The sequence below is a fragment of the Narcine bancroftii genome, chromosome 3 (genome assembly GCF_036971445.1).
Source record: "Narcine bancroftii isolate sNarBan1 chromosome 3, sNarBan1.hap1, whole genome shotgun sequence".
NCBI classification, from domain to species: domain Eukaryota; kingdom Metazoa; phylum Chordata; class Chondrichthyes; order Torpediniformes; family Narcinidae; genus Narcine; species Narcine bancroftii.
The window spans coordinates 88,617,579-88,635,404 of NC_091471.1; the positions used below are offsets into that span (position 1 = coordinate 88,617,579).

Below are 17,826 nucleotides of genomic sequence, written 5' to 3' on the forward strand. Positions count from 1 at the left end.
AGCTGTAATCCCTTAATAATCACAGAGCACCTATGGCATAGGGATTACTTAAGGTGGTATGTGGGTTGGAAGAAAAAGTTTGAAAACCACTGTTTTAATCGTATCTAATTGACTCGTTATGTGCATAGTTTCATAACTCCAAAGGAAATGGGCCAATGACAATTTTTCTCAAGCAAAATATTTCAGTAACAATTGGGTCTAGTGCAGTGATTCTCAACCTTCCCTTTCCTTCCTGAATATGCAAAAACTAAGTATCACTAGGTTCTGAGATTCTAACTGACTTCGGCTTTGTAATGGATGGGCTTGGTTTCATTGTTCCAGAATGTTCCAGTCAGTTGGGTGCCAAAACGAAATACCTCTGACCACATGTCAATCAGTGTTTTGCACAGGATGTCCTGAATGCTTTGAGGGAGAAGGAGATAATGGGTTCTATGGGATGGTTCTCCGAACAGACTATGAAAGTAATTTCACAGAATGCCTCATCAGTGTATGAAGCAATCTATCCAAACTGGATGTTTTAAGTTTGATTAATTTATTTAATGTATTGTAGCCGACTGCTACAAAGAAACACACACATTTGCAGTGTGGGATGAGATTTATTGAGGCTGGAAAGGCTCCTTTTATACAGTTGGAATTCTCGCCATTTGTTTGATTGGCTGACATCAGCTGCATGAATAACAATAGTGGACGGGAACATTTTTGCATGTGAATACCCTTCTTCCCCAGCCTGTTATTGATCTGTTAGCTGGGCAGCTTGGCCAGCGCCATTTTAAGGTTGCTGGTCTTGTACTGCTCCAGCTTTCAACCGCGTCGGTTCGCTGTGTTAAGGGACGTGTTACAGTGTGTTGTGCTGCTTTTTACTACTGCGCGCACCGTGCAATGTGCCGGCTCGATCTTCGCGGTGGCAGGCCCCCACATGACCCCCCCCCCTCCGAGAACCAGCGCTACAGTTCTTAGTGTCCTTGGATGCAATCTGCAATGTCTTTGAAGGTCTGCCTCTGCGCCTCTGCGTCAAGGTGCTGGCGTCTCCACGGGTTGTGTCGGTGGTGAAGACCTCTGGTTTGCGACTGATGTCCAGTTCGAAGGTGGCCCCGTTGTTCCAGATAACTTTGAAGGGGCCTTCGTAGGGCTTCTGTAGTGGTGGACGGTGTGGCCCCCTGCGCATGAACACATACAGTCTTGGAGTTCTTTAGGGATGTTGAACTTGGCTTGCCCGTGTCTGGAGGGTGGGATCAGACCCAGGTTACCGACCTTTTCCTGCAGCCTGTCCAGGAAGGTGGTTGTATCCTCCTGTTGACCTCTGGCTGATGGGACGAAATCCCCGGGGACCATGAGTTGAGTTCTGTAGACGAGCTCGGCGGAGGATGTGAGGTCTTCCTTCAGGGCTGTACGAATCCCCAGCAGTGCCCATGGAAGTTCATCCACCCAGTTGGGGCCCTTGAGTCAGATCATAAGGGCAGCCTTGAGGTGCCCGTGGAAGTGCTCAACCAGCCTGTTAGACTGCGGGTGAAATGCTGTTGTGTGGTGTAGCTGAGCTCCCCACAAGTTGGCAACGTCGGTCCACAGGCTGGAGGTAAATTGTCAGAGGTTAGGTGACATGGTAGCCCGAACCTTGCTACCCAGGATGAGATGAGTGCCTTGGCACAGGACCTGGTGGATGTGTTGGACAGGGAGAAATGGTTGATATCCGTGAACAGTTAGTGGAAACTCTGTGAGACTGGTAAGGGTCCCATTATGTCCACGTGAATGTGGTCAAACCTTCGTTCAGTTGGCTCGAAAGGGTGTGGGGGGACCTTGGTATGATGCTGTACCTTGGCTGTTTGGTACTACGTGCATGTCTTGGCCCACCTGCTGACTTGTTTCTGCAACCCATGCCATGTGTACTTGCTGGCCACCAGCCGAACTGTGGTCCTGATTGATGGATATGCCATTGGGATGATAGGTTGAACCTGTCCAGTGGCCATGTCGCAGAGAAGGGTAGTGTTACCTGTGCCGACTGGGATGTCCTGAAGCTGCAATCCTGTGATGGCGGTCCTGTACCACGAAATCCAGTCCAATAGCCAGAGAGTGGATGCTCTGTCTCGACAAGACATCCGCGACCATGTTGTCTTTTCCCGAGATGTGCCATATGTCGGTGGTGTACTCTGAAACTAAGACAAGTGTTTCTGCTGGCAGGCTGACCAGGGGTCGGAGATCTTGGACAGGGTGAACGTCATTGGCTTTTGATCCATGAAAGCCGTGAAAGCCCTTCCCTCTAGGAAGTACCGGAAGTGGCGGATGGCTAAGTAGAGTGCCAGTAGCTCTCTGTCGAAAGCACTGTACTTTAGCTCGGGGCCGCAGATGTTTGCTGAAGAAAGCTAGCGGACACCAACTTCCTTCTATCTGCTGCTCCAGAACTCCACCAATCGCAGAGGCATCGACTGTAAGGGCTGTGGGTGCATCTGACCTCGGGTGGGTCATGTAAGGTAAAACATCATGAGATGGGAATGTGTAGGGAGTTACCCTGTACAGGGCAGTAACAAGAAGGGGAGGTGTCCTTGTACTCCTGTTAGGTAAAACATCATGAGATGGGACCGGAGAAGGAGTCACCCAGTACTAAGGAGTAACAGAATGCATCCTTGTACTTACAAGATAAGAGAGACATTGATGGATTGAGAGGCAGGAAGCTAGCAGGGAAAGGATAGCAACAGTTTTAGTCATTGGACAAGTAATGATATGATGATGTTCTAAGCATGTATCCAAGGGTATAAAAAATCACCATTTTGCTGATAACGGCAGAATGCATTCTCCGACTAACTTTGTTAGTCGCAAGTGTTACAATCCGGTAATAAAGAACAAAGAACCCTGATTTCGACTCAGCCTGGTGTTTGTCTCACTCATTCATGAACAAAGCAGACCTAACAATTTGGTGACCCCGACGTGATGGGTGAGTGAACACTGGACGACGGTTTCTGTTTTTTCTGACAATCATCTCAGCCGGCTGATAAAAAGGTCCAGAGAAGCCTGTTTTAACAAAATTCTCTTTTTTTTTTTTAAATCTTTATGATTGTCAGTAAGAACTGGAGATCGGACAAATTAGACGACCACAATTGAAGGTCGCATGCCAGGATTGTAACACGTAAGTGATTACAGACAAGATAAAAGTCCTTAAGGTGTTTGAATGACATTTATTAAGTGCTTCGCAAGAAACTACTAGAGTTTAAAAGTCTTTATTGTGTCGTTGCAAAGTCCAATAGAGTGAGAAGGTGGTCTATAAACAATTGAGGACCTGAGTTTTCTGCCCTAAACTGGTTATTAAGAGGAGAAATCTCCCACGTGAAGGTTGGGCTTTGAAAGAAAACAAAGGTTCAGGCTTATTGGCCTCAATTGTATCTGAGAGACTGACTTATAAATGTCCGGTAGGTATGATAATGTCTGTACACTTGAGAAGTTAAGAATTTATTTCCCCAATTCGCCGTGGTGGAATACCACAGCAGACACTAGAGACCTTGAGACAACAAAAAAAGTACTCAGGGACGCCTGCCTGGTGAACAAGAACGACGACAGAAGGCTGCGACAGCTGTGTCCGGATCAGGTAGGAGATATTAATGAAAAAGTTGACAAACTCCTAAGAGACACCCGGTTTATTCGAAATACTTTTGATAAGTTAAATGAGGGTATTCCCAACATCACCAAGGAGATAAAGTTACGTAAATTCATAGATTGGTACAGGGAAACAGGACAAAAGTATAGCCCAAATATTTGGTTTTCTAGTTGTAATTTAACTTTCAGACCCCTTTGGGAAAACAGAGAGTGGAAAACGAGCAATCAGAGTATACAGGACAGTCTGAAGTCAATTGGAGGACAAGACTTCGAGACTGTTCTTTTAAAAGATATTAGTCATCCAGCTTGCAAGGGGACATTTTTAAAAGCAATTTTCGTTGACATAGATCCCCTAAACAGACAAAAACCTAAATTAAAACAGGCATTAGAAAGCGGTCCCGCAGCTATGGCTGTACAGTTGCCTGCTAAGACTTTTGACCAAGTTATTAAGGAAATTAATCAGGAATTAGAGGAGCGAAATACCAGTAATGCGGCATTGGAAAAACAAAAAATGCTCCGAAAATGTGTAGACCGCTGGAGGAAGAGGGGTTGGTTACCCGGGGGCACTGAGATGTTCCTGACAGGTGAGGAAAAAAATTTTTAAAACGTAGAGGCTTAGATAAGCTGGAAGAAACAAAACACAGAAGGGAAAGGAAAAGTGCCTGTTTCCAGTTTCCAGCCACGAAGTGTCCGGGTTTGCTCTCTCCCTCCCTCCTTTCACCCTCCCCCCTCTCTCTTCTCTCCCCCTCTCTCTCTTCTCCCCCCCCTCCTCTCTCACCCACTCCCCCTCCCAATCCCAATCTGTGGCGGTGCTGCCCTGAAATCCCCAGGTTGGGCAGGGCAGAGAAATACAATTTGGTTTTAATTTTGTGCCCACAATTCCAGCTCCGCATCAAATGGGATCCTGTTTTATCCTCTCTCCCTCCCTTTTTCCCGCACCCCCACCATTGCGGGATCAGGGCAGACATTGTGGGCTGACGTGTAGCTCACTCGAGGTGAGATGGGAAGGAAGGAGTGATAGTTCCCAGTGGTGGGAGACCCAATCTGATCCAGACCAGTGATCACAGGATGAGAACCTTTTAAAACCTTTGAAACGAAAGTGTTAATCTGAAGACTTTTCTCCCAGTGGGGCCAGTGCAAGGCATTTTCTCTCTCTATCTCTTGTGCTCTGTGTATCTGCCTCTCTATCTCTTTCTCTCGCTATGCTCTCTCTCTCTCTCTCTCTCTCTCTCTCTGGCACCCCAGATGGGACACTGGAGTCACGTCCCTTATATTCAGATATTGAGACACTGGGGTGTGACAAGAACCACGGGAATAGGGACACATCAGACGAGGTACAGGCCCCTTTAATAAAAATAGAAGGGGGAGTAATAGATGTAGAGACCCCTCTGGAGTCCAAGAAAATAGAAAAGGAGTTAGAGATACAGAAATGGAACATGAAAAAGGTTCAGGATAACATTAAAAACTTAAACAGAGATATTAATGTGCTGGGGCAGATCAGTGAGGATCAAAAAGAATTAATGGTAGGTGTATTTAAGGAAGTGGAAAAGATAACTACAACACTGTCAGGAGAAATTAAAGCTGAAGGAATGGTAATAGGAGTAAAGGACGAAAAGTGTAGTACAGATGAGGAAACGAGATACGATCCACCATGGGAGGAAAGTAAAAGGAAAAGACTCGGGAGGGAGAAAAATAGACATGCCTACCTGGACATAGTTAGAACAAAAGAGAAAGATGTGAAACAACTAAACTATGGCCGAAAAGATTATCTTAGAGATGAACGTGACCAATATACCTTTGACCCTGAGACATTGGAAGCTGATAGGGACAGTGACAGTGACGAAGAAGAGTCAGAACAAGGTGGGATAAATAAATGCATGCCAAGAGTAAAGAAGGAGCAGAAATCCCCAAAATTGAGATATCAATGCCCATTACTGATCACGGGACGGGGAACTCAAAAATATGTACCCTGGTCACGAATGGACTTAGAGAGTTTAATGAAAAAACTACCTCCGTTGAGTAATGGGGCTAGTCCATGGATTTCTTGTTTTGAGCGAGAAACCTGCCAAGAACAATTAGCACTCGCAGATGTCAGAACTATCATGATAAAATTAAAGGCAGAAGGGGCCCTGAAGCAAATAGAGAGAATTGTAAGAAGCAGTAAATTGGGGGATGAAATAGAATTTAACCCACTTCGGAATAAATTTTGGGAAGCACTTAGAGAAACATTTCCTACACCCTATAGTTTGGATGCCTTGGTAACCCTTCAACTAAAGGAAGGAGAGACTGCACACGAGTATTTCACTCGAGCATGGGACTTATGGGAAACAGGGACTGGAGAAAGACCCGACCACAGCCCCTTAGGAAGGGCTCACTTTCGTAATGGGATAATAAACGGACTACCTGCTACGGTTCAAGCAAAATTAAGGGACATTGTGGGATTAGAGACAATGTCAGAGGATTTGTGGAAAAGACACCTGACACATGCAATCAAACGACATCGTCAATCAGAGCATGCTAAGTCAGAAAGTGCGTCCCAGAAGGAGGTGGACAAAACAACCGATAAATTGGTGAGAGCCATAGAACATATAGGGGTTAAATTAGCGGCCCAACAGATAGTCCCACAGGTCATGGGGCCAGTGATAAATCCGGGACCCCAAGTAAGAAATGGTTGGGAAAGACAGCTAGGTACAATGTATAGAGGGGAACATGCAGTATGCTGGTACTGCCAAAATCCTGGACACTACCAGCGGAACTGTCCGGAGGCTGGGAGAGCAAGGGGAAAAAGATTACCCTCTATTAGAGGCTATCGGGGAAGAGGAGGAAACTTAAGAGGACAAGCAAGGGGTAGGGGTGGACATATTGATGGGCCCCAGAGAATCGGGGGGTGGCAGAGTGATCAACAAGTCCAGGCACCTCAGTGTAATGACTATATTGAGGAAAGTGCTGAATTTGATTATTGAAGGTGCCCAGGAGAATCAAAAATCACGCCTCCCTGGGAGCCACCAAAAATTTGGGGGACGGTAAATGGAGAAAAAATTGAATTTATGGTTGACACAGGGGCAGCAGTTACGACAGTGATTAAAAAACCCCCAGGGAGCACATTTTCGGGCAAAACATTATCTACAATAGGATTCTCCGGAATAAGGGAAACACAGCCCTATACAGATAACATCGACATGACATTTGGACGACAAAGGGTTAAAACGCCTGTCCTGGTTGTGCCAAGTTGCCCCATTAATTTATTAGCAAGGGACATTCTTACCAAACTAGGAATAACCATACAATGTTCTGAGAAGGGCCTTCGGTTAACATACCCAGGGGATACAATAAGAAGGGGAGGACAGTTTATAGTAATGACCCCATCTAACGCTTCAGAAGTATTTTCTGGAGTCGGCTACTGTATGATGAACCAAGCCCAGGGCTGATTAAACAGTTTTTTGAGTGGAGGGCCAGTATTCCTCGGTATGGGGATTACCATTATCCACTAGATCCTATGCATGTTACATTAAACTACACCATCCACCCGGACCAGGAATATGAGGAGAGGTGGGACTCTCTAAAAGAAGGGAAGACAGAAACGATACATTGTCCATTTATCTTTGTAGGTAAGGAGGGAATAGCTGCTATGGTTGTCATGACAGAAGAACAAATGGAGTGGTTCTGCTTAGGAGTAGAAAGTGTGCCTCATGTGACCTTGGGTATTGACAAAGATCATCACGCTCGACAGCTGGGTCCGATGGTAAAGGAAGCGATAGGGTGTGAATACAGGCAGACAGAAATCCCGGGATATTCCACCTCGGAGGGAGGAAAATTTGTCAGACTGAATATTGAAGCATGGGACCAGGTAGTGAATGAGAAAGTAGAAAGAGACCGAGCCATAGAAGGAGAAAATATTGATCACAGAGACTCAGACAAATATCTTTCTAATCTGAGTCCACATATATGGACAACGGGGCCCTATGATGTGGGAGTAATAAAAGGAGAGGTATTTCTAGAATTGGCCAACCCCGGGCAGAAACCAATATGGAGAAAACAATACCGCTTGTCGCCCAGTCAGGAGGAGGGTATTAAAGGAACGATAGAAGGGTTAATGGAGTCAGGGGTTTTAAGGGCGGCACCTGACAGTATGTGGTACACGCCCATCATGCCTGTTCCCAAACCGGGTAGAAAAGACTGGAGGATGGTACACGACCTCCGGGAGATTAACTTGGCTACCAAGACCATCGGGAGACCAGTCCCAGACCCATATGTAGCACTTAGGGCTCTGAGTCCGGAGCACGAATACTATACTGTCATTGATCTGGCAAACGCATTCTTCTGCTTGAATTTAGCTGAGGAATGGCAAGACTGGTTAACTTTCACTTACCAAGCACATCGGTACACATACACTAGATTACCTCAGGGTTATAAGGACAGTCCAGGACTGTTCAATCAGGCCCTTAGCGAAATCCTAATGAAATTAAAGCTCCCGGAAGATGTTACACTGATTCAGTATGTAGACGACCTACTATTAGCAGGGAAAACGCCACATGGGTGCCTGACAGGGCAGCCAAACAGGTTACTGGTTATCATGAACATATACAGGGGATGATTTTGAGGTCCCATAACAAAAAAAATGAATCTGAAACTAAGGAGACTTGTAGCAGATTGAATGACTACACAGATGAGTTTTGTGGAGGAAGAGTGCTGTACAACTGGCTCCCCGCTAACTGGGATGGTCGGTGTGCTCTAGTAACCCTTAATGCGCCAGTGCTGATTGTCAAAATGCAGGAGGGAGACGAGGATTCCCTAGAATTGCGCCACACAGAGAGTTGGCTGTGGAGAAAAAGGAGGAGTGTTGGACTCTTGGGGCCGGGAGGAAGGAACCCTGATGGGGTATGGATTGATGCCATTGGCCAAGCCCGGAATATTCCGGACGAATTTAAATTAGCCGATGAGATTGCAGCTGGGTTTGAAAGCTTTCCTGTTTTTAGTGCAATATTTCCCATCACTAAATAAGAATGTTAATAGGATCAACCTTATTCACTATAATGTCCAGCGCCTTGCAAATTTGACCAGGGACGTTGTTGAGGCAATACATCAACAACTGTCAGAAACTTCCCTTATGACACTTCAGAATAGGATAGCGATTGATATGGTCCTGGCAGAGAAAGGTGGAGTGTGTGCTATGTTTGGAGATCTATGCTGCACTTCTATCTCTAATAACACAGGGCCAGATGGATCACTCACTAAGGGGTTAACGAAACTTAGGGCATTGGCGAAAGAATTAAAAGCCCAGTCTGGAGTCTCCAATCCTGTTTTATCCTGGTTACAGGGAGTGTTTGGGAGATGGAGCACATTGTTAGGACAACTTTTGCTGGGTTTGTTCATTTCTGTATCAATTTTTATCACTTGTGGCTGTTGTTGTATTCCATGCATTCGAACGCTGGTCACGAGGACCATAGAGAAAGCCTTTGCTGACCGTGATGAACTGCCTCCGAAATATCAAGCTGTGCAGGCTGTGGAGCAAGACTATCTCACATTACAGGAGGCGGAGAAATTTGCTGAGATCGATCTGGAGTCTGAAGGGGAATGTGATGGGAAGGAGGGATTGTGAATTAGATTGTTACACATATAATTTTAACCTTGCTTGTAACCCAAATATTATAACATTGATTGTAACACAAACATTATTAATCAGATTGTAGAACAAGTATTATGAATTAGATTGTAGACCATATGTTAACTTGGGAATTTACTAATGTACGGGGGGTTAGCTAGTTTTTTGCTTGGGGGCAAATGGGATGAAACTTGTAAACGGGCAATGGGATCGGGGTGACGGATGGGGGGTGTACGCAAAGGAGGGTTGGGGGAGCCCTCGCCCACCAGCCGAACTGCCCTGTGAACAGAACCCGTATAGAGCTTGGCAATAATAGGCGAACTAATGTAACGCGGTGGTAGCATAGTCAGGGCGAGATTGTCCTCTAAAGAGGACAAAGGAGGGACTGTAAGGTAAAACATCATGAGATGGGAATGTGTAGGGAGTTACCCTGTACAGGGCAGTAACAAGAAGGGGAGGTGTCCTTGTACTCCTGTTAGGTAAAACATCATGAGATGGGACCGGAGAAGGAGTCACCCAGTACTAAGGAGTAACAGAATGCATCCTTGTACTTACAAGATAAGAGAGACATTGATGGATTGAGAGGCAGGAAGCTAGCAGGGAAAGGATAGCAACAGTTTTAGTCATTGGACAAGTAATGATATGATGATGTTCTAAGCATGTATCCAAGGGTATAAAAAATCACCATTTTGCTGATAACGGCAGAATGCATTCTCCGACTAACTTTGTTAGTCGCAAGTGTTACAATCCGGTAATAAAGAACAAAGAACCCTGATTTCGACTCAGCCTGGTGTTTGTCTCACTCATTCATGAACAAAGCAGACCTAACAGTCAGGAGTGCAGCATTAGCCAGGGTTTCCTTCACTTCCACAAATGCTCATGTGGAGTCATCATACCAGGTCAAGTCTTTCACCCTGCTGTTCATCAGGGTGAAGAGTGGGCACATGGTTTGAGCTGTTGCGGGGATGAATCTGCAAAAGTTAGTGGACACACCCCAACACATCACCACCATCGATAACATCTACAGGGAACACTGCTGTCAGAGAGCAGCAGCAATCATTAAGGATCCAGCCCACGGTGTTTATTACTGCTACCATCAGGAAAGAGGTAAAGGTGCCAAAAGACTTGCTCAACCAGGTTCAGGAACAGCTGCTACCCCTCCACCATCCTCAAGAATAAAGTCAATCAGGGACTCATTGAAGGACTATTCATTTTGCACTTTATTGCTTACATTTCTATATTTGTTTATGATACATTGTGTACTTCTTTTGTACTACCCTGTACCAATAAGTGGTAATTCTGTCTTGCCCACAGGAAAAAGAATCTCAGGATTGTTTGTGATGTCATGTTTGTACTCTGACAATAAAACTGAAATCTGAAAATAGTTGTAGTTAATAGATGTTTGTAGCTAGCCTATCCAGAGGTGGAAATGGAGACATCCAAAGGAGAATAGACAGAAACAGGCCATGTTGAGAGTAGGATGGAAATTGGCAGAACTTGAAAATTTTGCCACTTGTGCTATTAAAGTAGGAAGCTGAGGGACTGTGCAGACTAGCTGATTGAGGTCCTAATGAACAACTTCAATATCTCACTCCAGAAGACCATTGTCCCCGCAGGTTTCAAAGCAGGCACCATCAACCTGGTGTCCAAGAGAGCATCAAGAAAACTAAATGATTACTGTCCAGTGTCACTGACCTCCACAATCATGATTTCTCTGAACGACTAATAATGGAGCACACCTACCAGCGATAATGAACTCATTCCAGTTTGCCTATTGGCAAAATCATCCACAGACGATTCAGTAGCCCTGACCCACCTAGAGAACGATGCCTCATATGCCAGGATGTCATACATTGACTTCAGCTCAGCATTTAACACAATGATATCTCAGAGGTTGGTGGACAAATAGTCCTCACTAGGACTCAGTACCCCTCTCTGCAACTGGAATCTGGACTTCGACTGAAAGACTGCAGTCTGTCTGGGTTGGCAGGAAAATCTCAAGTCCTAAGTACTGGTGGACCTCAGGGCTGCATGCTCAACAGGCTACTGTTCATGGTGCTAACTCACGAATGGACTGCCAGGTTCAGCTCCAATAGAATCATCATGTTTATGGATGACAAACGGTAGTTGGCAACAATGAATCAGCTTATAGTAAGGAAGTTGATAAGCTTGTACAGTGGTGAAAAATCAACAACCCGAGTCTCAACATGGACAAGAGAAAGGAGATGGTTGTGGTCTTCAGGAAGATGAAGGATCACTCTTCACTACATATCAATGGCTCTGTCATAGAGAGAGTGGGGAGCACAAAGTTCCTTGTGTCAATTTAAAAGGCAACCTATCCTGGATCCACAACATCTCATTACTCAGATAGGCACAGCAGCAACTATACTTTCTAAGGAAGATGAGGACGACAAAGGTAGCAGCCACCATCCTAACAACTTTCTATCGAAGCACAATAGAGAATTTCCTGGCTGGATCGTATGGTAGCTGAAAAGCATCAGATCAGAGGTTAGTACGAAGATGATTAAAACTCCTGAGATCACTGGGTCTCCCTTCTCTCTATTGATGACATCTACAGGGATCGATGCTTAGAGGGCTTGTAGAATCAAGGACCCCTATCATCCAGCCCACAGTATCTTTGAGACAATACCTTCAAGGAAGAGGTGCAGGAGCATAAAAACCAGGACCCATAGCTTCTTCCCACAGGAAATGAGACTGTTCAACAATTTGAGAAACCCATAAATTATTTTTATACATTTATTTTGGATTGCTTTGTATATACATCATTTATGTGTTAGGTGTACTGAATGTCTGATTATGTATAATCAGATGGCAATAAATGATCTTGAAGATGATCAATGAGGGTAGGTTGTGAATAATAGCTTCAAGAGTAGCTCAACATTTATTTTGTTTTTGCATTTATTGACTGATCATTCAACTAAGTATACTATTGTAGCTATTTTTAAAAAAAATATTTTTGAAGATTTTTTTCTTCAGCTTCAGCAAGAATTCATTTTGGTGCACAGGTACAATGTGTGTGACATCATTTTATATTGATAATGCAGGTAATGTTGAGGCACAACCTATGGCCATTCAATGCCAGGAAAATGGGAGCTGTGCTAAAACGATCAACATACAATAGCACCTAGGCCAATTTCCTGATGGGTGCATTCTCACTACAATGATCAGTAGTAGTACAATTTAACCTGAGTAAAATTACTATTGAGAAGTATGCAAATCAATTCAATTTCTGAGCCTAACTATTGAGAATGTAATGCAGGAAAATACCCAGAAAAGTTCATCTCTGATGCATGTGCTCTCAGCAAGTTTTAAATGACAGAATTATATAATTATTAATTCTCAGGCCCTTATTTTACACAAAACATTTTAAAGCAACTTTATATTCTAGCTATCTGCTAGAATATACCAAGAAAAAAAAAAAAATTTCCCTTTCTGGCATGCTGCACGAAAATTCTTTAATGTGCTTGGCTAACTGGACAATCTAATGATGACACCATTGCAGGATGTCAGAATTCTCTATCTACTTAATAACAATGAAAAAGATAATGTTTAAATCACTGAGACTCCCAGCTCTCTCTTTGTGTCAGTGCCATGACCAATGAGTTATAGATAATTCACCAGATTTTACATACAACATCAACTAATATGGAAGGCTGATGGACCACTGAAATTCATTGCAAGAGTGGTGATGTACAGTTAAAGGAACTCCTATTTCAACCATTCAGAGAATTAGTTGAATAACCTCTGAGTGCTAGTTCATCTTCAAAATCAAACCAATGAACTGTCAGTGGAGAGGAGATAGGTTTGAATAATTTCTGGAATGAAGAATTTGGATTATCTTACAAGGAAAGATGGAATTTTACCAAATCATAAAGATTCTGATTGAGCCTAACAGATTGGATGTTGTGAGGATATTTCCTTTGCTAAAGGCATATAAAACTAGTGTGTTGAAGGGTGATATGGTTCAGACACAAATAGGAAATGGATTAACACTTTAGGCATAAAGAGAACATTGCAGTGGAATTATTCTAAATTGTCAAAATAAAGCAACACTTGGTTAAAAGGCTTGCTTCTATGCTATAGACAAAGATGGAAATTCAAGTGAATATCAGTATTGATACTCAGTGCTAAACTGGTCATGAACTTCCTTTGCCCCCACCACTTCCTCCTCAATTATTAGGTAGTTATTCCATGACTATGAATATCAGTTTTTAGACTAAAACTAAGCAACTCATAAACCAGACCAGATTAATATTAACTGATCATATATTTAAAAAATAAAATAAATTTCATACATTAGAATAATGTATTGAAACATACTTACCAAAATTAATTCCCCAATTTGATATTATTGTGCTAAGGTTTCAAATAAAAATTTACTGTAATTTCCTAAATTTTGAAAATTCAACAATGGCTTAAAGTACAACCAGGGTCTAAATTGTATTATAAATCACTGAAATTGATGTTTTAAAACATGAGAAATTATTGAAATATTTTGTCAAGCTTATGTAAGGCAGTAGCAGGTAATTACAGAATGATGTCTGATATACCAACCGATCAGTTGAAATACATTTATAGAAATATATTAAAAAAGAGAAATGCCTCAAAGGCTTAGTTACATAAAAATATGGTTCAGTTATATTTTTATGTAAACAGACACATCGCATAACTATATGTATCAGAGAGCAGTGTAATTCTTTTTAAATATTGCTAAATATTTTTGTTTTATTTATCTCATGGAATTCATGTAATTGATGGAACATTGACTATGAGGTATCAATAGACACACCATCTAGGTAATGCTTCATTAGTAACAGCCATTTGAGTTTTCAACAAATTGAATTATGAAATGTTCAAACATTTTCTATGTAAAATTCAGCCTCAAAAAGCAATTTACAAAACTTCCAAAGCAGTGCAATTAATATTGCTTATAAATTTAGGCAATTTGCCAATTTCTAATTCACAAAGAAAGATAAAAATAAAAGACACTGTCCTCTACACAGAAAAACATTTATAATCTGCTTTCCAGAACATTCTTGGTACTATAACAGGAATTAATCACCATCAGAAGAGGAAGTTGAACTTTCTGACGAAGATGAGGAGGGGGTTGTACGGTCCTTTTTCTTCTTAATCTTTTGGTGATGCTTTTGACTCCTGTGCTTTCTTTTCTTAGTTTTCTTAGTTTTCTTTTTCTTCTTAAGAACATTCTGTTTCTTGCTCCTTTTCTCACTTCTATCTTCACTGGATGAACGAGATCTTAGGAAATCAACATAATTAATTAGTTATTTTTTCCATGATACATAATACAAGATGGAAAGTCTGACCAGTATTTTTAGTCGTTACGGCTTCAGTCAGAACAATAGAGATTGGAATCCAGTATTAGTCAGACTACTGGATTTCCACTTAAGGTAGAGGGGCTGTATCCATGTTCCCATTGTTCTAAACACAAAGCTTTAGTTTTAATCCATTTGTATTTAACTGTCTATCAATACCGTTGGAGCCAATTTATAGGCATGCACTGCTTAATGTTTGATCGCACATATGCCCATTGTTCGTGGTCCCATAAGGTTATAATAGAGTTTAGAGATCCAGATTGGAAAACTGCATATAGCGGACGCAACATCTTTCTGCATGTAACACGCGTCTCTCATGTTTTTTTTGTATAGAGTCTTATGTATGTAGGTACTGTACTTTCTCTCTATCATGGCTGCCAAATGCAGCAAAACTAATGATATCAGCAGCAAGAGGCAAAGGAGAAGTATTGATTTGGAAATGAAACAAAAGGCTATTAAACAACACAAAGGTGGAAAAACAATGAACGCTATTGTTCACAGTTACTCAAAAACAAAGAAAAAATTCTCTAAGCTGTTCAAGGATTGGCTCCAAGAAAAGCTACAAGGCTAACAAAAATGCGAGAGGGTCCTATATCAGATATGGAGAAATTGCTAGATTGAGGACCAAACACAAAGGCAAGTCTCTCTCAGCAGGTTGACGATCACTGCTAAGGCACAAAGCTTGTTCCAGATGCCTTAAAGAAAAAACGGGATCAGACTATGATAGAGTTTAATGCTAGCTCTGGGTGGTTCAGGCGCTTCAACAATGTTTTTCGCTGCATAATGTGAAAGTGAGTGGCGAGTCTGTGAGTGCTGATGAGAAGGCAGCATAAGAATTTATTGAAACCTTAAACTAATTGTAGAGGGAGGTTATTTGCCCCAGTAAATTTTTAATATGGACAAAACCTCCATATTCTGGAAGTGAATGCCTGAAAGGACCTTCATCCATTTAAAGACAGAGTGACAGTGATGTTAGGAGGCAATGTTGCTGGCTACAAGTTAAAACCATTTTTTAATTGGCATAGTGAAAACCCCAGGGGCTTTCAAGAACATTAAAATACACACCTTATCAGTTTATTACAGAAGCGATAAAAAGTCTTGGATGACACATATGTTGTTTCAAGATGCCCTTCTTGATTGCTATGCCAGTGAAATGGAGAAGTACTGCTTGGAAGAAGGCATACCTTTCAAGATTTTGCTAAGTGTATAAAATACTCCAGGACATCTGCCTTTCATTGGTGACCTCCTCCCCAACATCAAAGTGGTGTTCCTCCCATCAAACACCACCTCTTTAATCTAGCCAATGGACCAAGGGGTTATTGCAGTATTCAAAGCCTATTACCTTAGGAGGACCTTTGCTCAGGCTGTTACTGCAACTGATGACACAGGCAAAACCTTGATGCAGTTCTGGAAGGCATACAACATTTTCTACTGCATAAAGAACCTTGCTGGGATGATGTGACCAAAGAGTTCATGATATTGCCATATGGAAAAAAAAATACTGAAGTGGTATGAGCATGGCTTTAAGGTATTTGAAAAAGATGACGAGATTGCAAGGAATAACAGATCTGTTGTTGACATGGTAAACAACAACCTGAAGCTAGAGAGGTAATGAGGATACTGAAGATCTCCTAGAGATGATTCCTGAGGAACTAACAAATGAAGAGTTGCTGAAACTAGAGCAAGAACAAATAGCTGAAGAGGCAAGGGAAAAGGAAACTGCAGGAGGAGAAGAACAGGTTCAGAAGAGAGTCACTGTTAAGGGGTTCACCAAATTCTTTGCAGACCTTAACAGCTTGCTGAAGAGAAAGACGCAAACACTGAATGCTTCTCACTGATGAGAGGATTGCTCATGCAGTGTTTGCTACATATAAAGAAATTTATGAAGAAAAGAAAAAGAAAACTAGGCAAACCACACTGGACGTATTCCTGAAGAAGCCAAAAATATTTTATTTCCTTTGAATCTCAGAAGAACACATTATATTCTTGATTGCCCATGTTACTTTGTTCCCACAGCACCTCCCAAAGAAGAGCCTCAGCCAGGTCCTTCAGGCATTACACAGTAACAGTTCATCAGTGGAGGATATTGGATCTGAACCTCTTCCAGTGGAACACAACAAGGAAGTTGAGAACAGATGTGGATGATCCTGATCTTCTTTGTTAAATTGTGTGTAATACAGGCTAAGAAAGTGTTTACATAAAAGTTTTAAAAAGTGAAAAAAAATTACAGAGTTTAATTTAGTGCATTCAGTATTCCAGATAGCTTTGCTAAGTATATACAGGAATATGGTGCTCACACAACATCCGCATCGCATAACATCCAATTTCACAGACCGTATTGTGGACATAAAGCAGCGCATACCTGTATTTATGGTATGTGTTTACATTAGTAATACTAATTACATTCCTAAAGAAATCTCTTGGTGCCTGCCACATTGACCACCGCCAGTGGGCTGATAACGCCTCAAACCGTGCATCTTGGCGCCTCAGTTTGGCGGGCAGCAATCTCCTTTGAAGAAGACCGCAGAGCCCACCTCACTGACAAAAGGCAAAGGAGGAAAAACCCAACACCCAACCCCAACCAACCAATTTTCCCCTGCAGCCGCTGCAACCGTGTCTGCCTGTCCCGCATCGGACTTGTCAGCCACAAACGAGCCTGCAGCTGACGTGGACTTTTACCCCCTCCATAAATCTTCGTCCGAGAAGCCAAGCCAAAGAGAGAGAGAGAGAGAGAGAGAGAGAGAGAGAGAGAGAGAGAGAGAGAGAGAGACTAATTACATACATTATATCAGGAATGGGAAGAATTCCCTTGCACATTAGTTCAGAAAGCTCAATTAGAACAGATCACTAGATTGCAAGGGAACACAGATGTTGGTAAGAAGTAAAATAAGCACAATGTGACTTTTTATAAAAAGTAACTTGATTGAATGGATAAAACATACATTAAGACTCAAAATATTAAAACTAAAGAAAATGTTGATTAAAGGTTTATCAGGTCTATTATACTATGTATTGGAGGACTTGCAGGTTGAAGAAAATGATAGGTGGTTTTCCTTTGTAAAACTTTTTAATATATTTAATAGATCTAAACTCTGCAATAATAACGCACATCAAATTTAATAACTGCAATAAGGTGATTATCTTTTCTTTTAGTTTAAAATAATGCCCTCTTAATGAAAAGTTGCTGTGGGAACAAAGTTACATGGGCAATCAAGAATATAATGTGTTCTTCTGAGATTCAAAGGAAATAAAATATTTTTGGTTGTTTCTTTGACATCATATAATTGG

At 42.1% G+C, this 17,826-nt stretch overlaps 2 protein-coding genes across 2 annotated transcripts in view; one reads left to right on the plus strand and one right to left on the minus strand.

Annotated features, from left to right (window-relative positions):
• The window catches only part of LOC138756696 (protein shisa-like-2B), a 23,765-nt gene extending 12,855 nt beyond the window's left edge, over positions 1 to 10,910 (plus strand). Inside the window, 1 exon segment of the mRNA XM_069923083.1 lies at positions 10,782 to 10,910. Coding sequence (XP_069779184.1) covers positions 10,782 to 10,910 — 129 coding nt within the window.
• srek1ip1 (SREK1-interacting protein 1) overlaps positions 10,387 to 17,826 on the minus strand; it is an 18,259-nt gene continuing 10,819 nt past the window's right edge. The window contains exon 5 of the mRNA XM_069924502.1: positions 10,387 to 14,461. Within this exon, the coding sequence (XP_069780603.1) occupies positions 14,260 to 14,461 (202 nt within the window). The 3' untranslated portion in view covers positions 10,387 to 14,259. The remainder of the gene's footprint in view (positions 14,462 to 17,826) is intronic.